This window comes from Verticillium alfalfae, genomic scaffold (assembly GCF_000150825.1).
Source record: "Verticillium alfalfae VaMs.102 supercont1.10 genomic scaffold, whole genome shotgun sequence".
In the NCBI taxonomy this organism is placed as follows: domain Eukaryota; kingdom Fungi; phylum Ascomycota; class Sordariomycetes; order Glomerellales; family Plectosphaerellaceae; genus Verticillium; species Verticillium alfalfae.
In genome coordinates, this window is record NW_003315029.1 from 278,563 (window position 1) to 284,496 (window position 5,934).

Consider the following 5,934-nt stretch of genomic DNA (forward strand, 5'->3'; position numbering starts at 1 on the left):
ATTCCGGCACAGACCATTCGTTGATCGAGTGCGCCTCGACTAAGCCTCTTGTGGTGTCAGGTGAGAAGCACTACTCTCGGTAAGACCTGAGCCAGGGTCAAGGCGAGTGTCGGTATGTTCGGTGTGCATGGCTCTGGTTGAAGGAAGTACTCCAGACAACGTGCTTCTGACGCTCACGCACTTTGTGCTGGCGTTAAAAATCCACTCAGCTGGTGCTGCATACGATTTGAGACGTCAAATATCACTCGATATCTTTGACTTGCGGTGCTGCTGGGAAAATGTAGGCGTCACTAACTAAAGAACGTTCCGAATAGCAGTTCCTTCAACAGTCTTGAACCTTTTGTTCTGGACAAAGCACGGACCTCATTCATGTGATCCCGACCGTTACCCCCGATGCCATTGGCCAGCAACGTCGGTCGAAGACGATGGCAAGCTCTCGGCGCCAGGAGTAGCGCAGTAGGTATAGCGTCATAAACATCAGGAGATCAAAAATGGAATGGAGTCCTCGCGTCTGTGGATTTGACCAAGTCGCCATGGCCATGGAATTTGTGTTGAAGCGAGTGTCTACACTGTCGCTTTCTTTTTGCCTAGTCGGCTCCATGAGAGATCATGGGGTTCTATAGTACGAGGGACGTGTGCCGAGAAACTTGACCTTGGAGACTGACCTGGATCCGTAGAGTCGAAGAGCCCTGTCCAGGTCATCTTCATGGCGATCCGGAGACACCAGACGAGGCAAACGGACACACTCTCACAACGTCAGCTCAACTGTTCTCTCTATCTGATGGTCTCATTCTATGAATGCTCGGCATGCTCTTACAGCTTGCCCGTCTTTCCATAATGCGCCGACTGCGATCCTTGAAAAAGTGCTGAACTCAGCTCCTGACCTGTCAAGTGACGGTGAGATCACGCCCATGCAGGCATGGAACAGCATTCGATCGCGACCTCGATTTGGAGGAGTGGACTTGCACAAGTTTCAGGCGCTTGCCGAGGGGCTGTGAGACGCGGTTTAATGCCACGGATATGTCACTGTAGCAAATTGGCGCCTCGTCAGATCGTTTGCCGGCACTCGCTAACGGCCAGTACTCGGCTTGGAGCCGTGGTCAAGACACAGATTTTGGAGAGGTTGGTGCACGAAAAGCTCGTACTGGGGCAATCGTTCTGATGCTACTCCTGGAGTGTACGGGTTTTGCATATGCAATGCATGATGAAGTTCACGATGATGGCTTTGCGATTTTGAATATCAGGGACTGCAGATCAGAGATTTTGCTGGAATGCTGATCGCAGTGTCTGTTCAACTCAGTGATCGACGTGGCCGCCGGCCGGTGTCTCCCAGTACTGCTTTAAGGTACATACACCTAGGTAGCCCGAGTAGTGGGGTTGGGTGCACTTTACGCGTCGGACGCGTCTCGCCCGCCAATTCCTCTTCACCTTTCCAACTCCCTGTCACCAGACCACACAACTACGGCCTCCGCTCGAGGTCCGCCAACACGCCATCGCCGAGCTTTCAAAACAACATCATGGCGGACGCAGAATTGCAGGAGCGTTTTGGCTCCGGTCACGACTCAATCGAGCCAGACGTCATCAATGAAATGCAGTCCATCATGCGCCTCTACGAGCTCTCTGCCGAAGATTTGTACTACAAGTGGGGAGTCCTACTGCATCAAGATGGAGATGGATGCGGCGACAGTTTACGCTCCCGCCTCTGCGAAACCTCAAGCAGGATATTCAGGATGCCCTGGAGAAAGAACACCCGACAACAGACCCAGGTCAAGACGGAGAAGAGGGCGGGCGCGACACCAAGGGCAGCACGGGCTGGTGGCGATGTCTACGGCATGCTCGACGGCTTGTTGCCGAACACGCCTGCGTCTGCGAGGAACAAGAGCGCGAGCACCAAGAAGAAGCCCTACGAGACGCCGTCCATGTCGAGGGTAAAGGGCGTGCCCGCCAGTTCGCCGGACTATAAGAGCAGTCCCATGAAGATGGAGGATCATGTCAACTCGATGCTACCGTGAGCGGCCCCTTGCTATTCTTGATGGTCATTCATGCTGACCAGGCAGACCGTCTTCCTTCAACGACCGCCCAAACGCCGGCGAGATCCTCGAGATCCTCAACGAGCACCTGCAAGCCCCCGAGTCACCCATCTGTCCCTATCCAGAATCCCGTATTAAGTTGACGGCGGCCTCCGACCAAAAGAAGCTCGCCTACAAGCCAATGGGCATGAAATTGTCCGAGGCCCTCTGAGATCCTAGACGACAGGATAGACGACTTCATGGAGCTGATCCAGAACCACCACCAGCTCGATGCCTCCGAGTTCGGCAGCGCCGCCAACCAGAGCACCTCACCTGTCATCGCAGTAGGCCGCATCGCCTCAGATTCCCCAGAGGGCAAGCTGAACGCAGCCTCCATAGTTCTCGAAACGTCACGAAGAACTGGCGGTGGCCAGCGGGTGCCCTTGAACATGGGTCAAAGAGGATTCAGCTTCTTCCCCGGCCAGATCGTTGCTGTCAAGGGCATCAACTCGTCAGGCAGCGAGTTCTTGGTCGAAGATGTTCTCGACATGCCGCTCCTCCCCAATGCTGCATCCTTGCCAGCCACACTGGCGGCTCATCGCGAGAGGCTGCGAGGTGACCCAGATGCCATGGACTCGGACTCTGACCCAGCGCCGCTGAACGTCTTGTTCGCTTCCGGTCCCTATACTGCCGACGACAACCTCGACTTTGAGCCTCTGCAAGCGCTCTGCAGCCGTGCCGCCGACACCTATGCCGACGCTGTCATCCTCACCGGTCCCTTCATCGATGCTGAGCACCCCCTCATCGCCATGGGTGACTTTGACCTTCCCGAGGACGCCGTCATCGACCCAGACACGGCCACGATGACCACTGTCTTCAAATACCTCTTTACCCCCGCGCTCAACCGCCTCGCTGCCGCGAACCCCGCCGTCACAATACTCCTCGTGCCTTCCGTCCGCGACATCATCGACAAGCACGTGTCCTGGCCCCAGGACACTTTCGCCAAGAAGGACCTCGGCCTGCACAAGGCGATCCGCATCATCTCCAACCCCATGACTCTCTCCGTCAACGAGACGGTCATGGGCCTTTCCTCACAGGACGCCCTCTGGGAGCTGCGTCACGAGGAGGTTGTCGTCGGAAAGCCCAAGGACACCGTGTTGCTATCAAGGCTCTGTAGGTATCTGCTCGAGCAGAGACACTACTTCCCGCTTTTCCCGCCGGCGGATCGGTCGAAGCTGCCGAAGACGGGTACGGAAGAGGGACTGCCGCCCGGAGCCATGCTGGATGTGAGCTACCTGAAGCTGGGCGAGATGGTCAACGTCAGGCCGGACCTGCTGCTGGTGCCGAGTTTCCTGCCTCCGTTTGCCAAGGTAAGCCTGCTGCATTCCCTGCACTTTATTGTCTGTTTTCTTATGATTTGCTGATGCGGCACAGGTCGTCGAGAGTGTGTTGGTCATCAACCCTGGAGTGTTGTCCAAGAGGCGAGGTGCTGGCACATACGCGCGCATGACGTTGTATCCGCCCTCAGGGCGTGGGGATGGCGAGACCATGGTCAGCCATCAAGTGTTTGACCGAGCGCGTGTTGAGATTACCAAGATTTAGCAAAAATGCACAAGGCATGTCCCATGCCAATTTTCTTTCAGACTACAATGGCAGAGAAGAAGATGGATGGGTGGGTATCAGGGGTTGGGTATCAGGTATTCAATTTGTTGTTCCTCTGGCACGGCTACGCATGGCCATTGCCGGCTCACCTGTAGTCTACCCGGCGTCGCTTGTCACTCTCGTCATGGCGATTGCCATCTCGCGACGGACTGCGTTTCCTCCGGTCACGGTCGTCACGCGAGTCTCGCCGCCGCCGTGGTGATCCTGAGCGCGACCTGTGCCTCCGCCTGTCGTCATCGCGGCTACGGTCTCGCCTGCGGTAGCTATCGCCCCTGTCCCTGCTCCTGTCCCGGCGCTCTTCACGATCTCTCTGCGACCTCTCGCCGCTGGGCCTGTCGGGCGCCCTTGATGACCCACCCTTCCTCTCGCCCAGCGGAATAGCGTTGGCGCCATTGCGGTCGTCCCGGGAGGCGTCGGGCCTGAACCTGTCGTCGACGTCGCCGTACCGTCCCGCATAGTTGCCGTCGCGATCGCCCCTGCGGTCGTTGAAGTCGCCCCAGCGTCCCGTGTCCTCTGACCGCAGGTCCTTGTACTTGGTTCCGCCCTTGCGTCCGAGCTTCGTCATGTCGCGCTTCTGCAGGTACTCGGGCAGCACGCTGCGGTCCTTGATCTCGTCGGCAAACCGCGCGCCCGCAAGGTCGCGCTTGTCGAGTCCCGCGGCAGCCGCCTCCTCGGAGAAGAAGACGCCCTTGTGGTAGTACTTTTGCATGAACCCCATCTTGCCTTTGCCCTCCTTCTCCTCCTTCTGCTTGGCCATCTTGTCGGCATCCTCCGCCTCACGCTCCTCCGCCGTCAGCGCGTCCCGCCTCTCGCGCTCGGCAATCTCGGCCTCCTGCTCCGCCAGCCTGTCCCTCTCCCGCTTGACGCGCCGCAGCTCGCGCAGCCGCCACGCCGCCTCCTCAGCCGCAGGATCCACGTCATCCTCCGTGTCGACGTCCGAGTCCGACGCGCCCCCGGCGCCCGGCCCATCAGGCGTCCTCCCAGTGCTGCTTCCCCGCCCTGCGCGCCGGAGGCCAGAAAAAATAAAAAAAACAGAAGTAAAAAAAAAAAAAAAAAAAAAAAAAAAAAAAAAAAAAAAAAAAAAAACATATAAAAAAAAAAAACACAGTAAACGCCGCCGCCGCCGCCTGGCCACCGCGCTGGTTCTTCGGGATGAATTTCGGGCGCAGCATCAGCCGCCGCGGCGCCGCCTCCTCTTCCTCTTCGCTGCTGCTCTCCTCTTCCTCGCTGGCCTCGCCGTCCTAGTCCTCGTCCTCGTCTCCCTCTTCGTCTTCCTCGGTCACGAAACCCTCTTCCGCGGCGGCCTGCGCCGCCCTTTCGGCGGCGACGCGCGCCGCTTCCTTGGCCTGCGCTTCGCGGCGCCGCTGGTCGAGGTTCAGAGTGCCCAGGGCCGAGGACGAGATGATCTTGCCGGCGGAGGGCGCCTTGGGGGGTGGGGGAATGGCGGCGGCGGCAGTAGTTCCATCGTCGTGGCCGGAGCCCTTGTCGTCGGCGTCCGAGTCGGATTCGGAGGACGAGTCTGGCTGGTGGGCTTTGCCGGGTCGGTAGCGGGCTGGCTTGATGGGGTTTGCGGTCATGCGTTTTGGCGGCATCTTGAGCGGGATGGGAGGTTCGTCGTGGTGGTTTTGGGGGGGGGGGTTGGCAAGGTGAAGTCGTGCAAGATGTGGAAATGTTTTCGAGGTCGAGCTTGGGGATGGATGTTTGGAAGTTCTGTCGCATCCCTGTCGAGGCGCTGGAGCTTGGGGTGGGTTTTGTGGAGACGGGCGACAGGTGACGGGCAGTGAGGGGCTGAGGACCGCTGGAGAGCGCTGAGGAGTGCTGAAGAGTGCTGAAGACCGCTGAAGACCGCTGAAGAGTGCTGAAGAGTGCTGAAGACCGCTGAAGACCGCTGAAGAGTGCTGAAGACCGCTGAAGACCGCTGAAGAGTGCTGAAGACCGCTGAAGACCGCTGATCGGCGCCCTGATTTCGGCGCTACACGAGAAGGCCTCCCAAGTGAACATGAATCACGGCAAACATCAAACCTGGAGCAATAAGTAGACGATCAACGACGCCTCAGAAGTCTCTCACATTATGTCAAGTCCAAACAGAATGCGTGAAATCATCTATTCGTAATGAAGAACGCCTGGACCCATCTCCAAGTCCCCGTAACTAAAATCAGAGGTATCATAGATTCTCTTCGTCAAGTTCGTCACTCGCCGCCGGCGCAGCAGCGTCCCCTCAGTCGCCTTCCCTGCCACAACCGGCGCAGCATCCATCTCTCGG

The 5,934-nt window shown here is 58.1% G+C and overlaps 2 protein-coding genes across 2 annotated transcripts; one reads left to right on the forward strand and one right to left on the reverse strand.

The window, feature by feature from the left end:
* Window positions 1-1,517: 1,517 nt before the first annotated feature.
* On the forward strand, window positions 1,518-3,611 carry VDBG_07512 (DNA polymerase subunit alpha B; the record flags this gene model as incomplete). Its single annotated transcript, XM_003002007.1, has 3 exons — window positions 1,518-2,008; window positions 2,257-3,379; window positions 3,444-3,611. 3 exons carry the CDS (start codon window positions 1,518-1,520, stop codon window positions 3,609-3,611), a joined length of 1,782 nt encoding a protein of 593 aa, XP_003002053.1.
* A 145-nt stretch (window positions 3,612-3,756) lies between these two features.
* On the reverse strand, window positions 3,757-5,263 carry VDBG_07513 (conserved hypothetical protein; the record flags this gene model as incomplete). Its single annotated transcript, XM_003002008.1, has 2 exons — window positions 3,757-4,670; window positions 4,960-5,263. The coding sequence occupies 2 exons, from the start codon at window positions 5,261-5,263 to the stop codon at window positions 3,757-3,759; spliced, it is 1,218 nt and encodes a 405-aa protein (XP_003002054.1).
* Window positions 5,264-5,934: the final 671 nt, after the last annotated feature.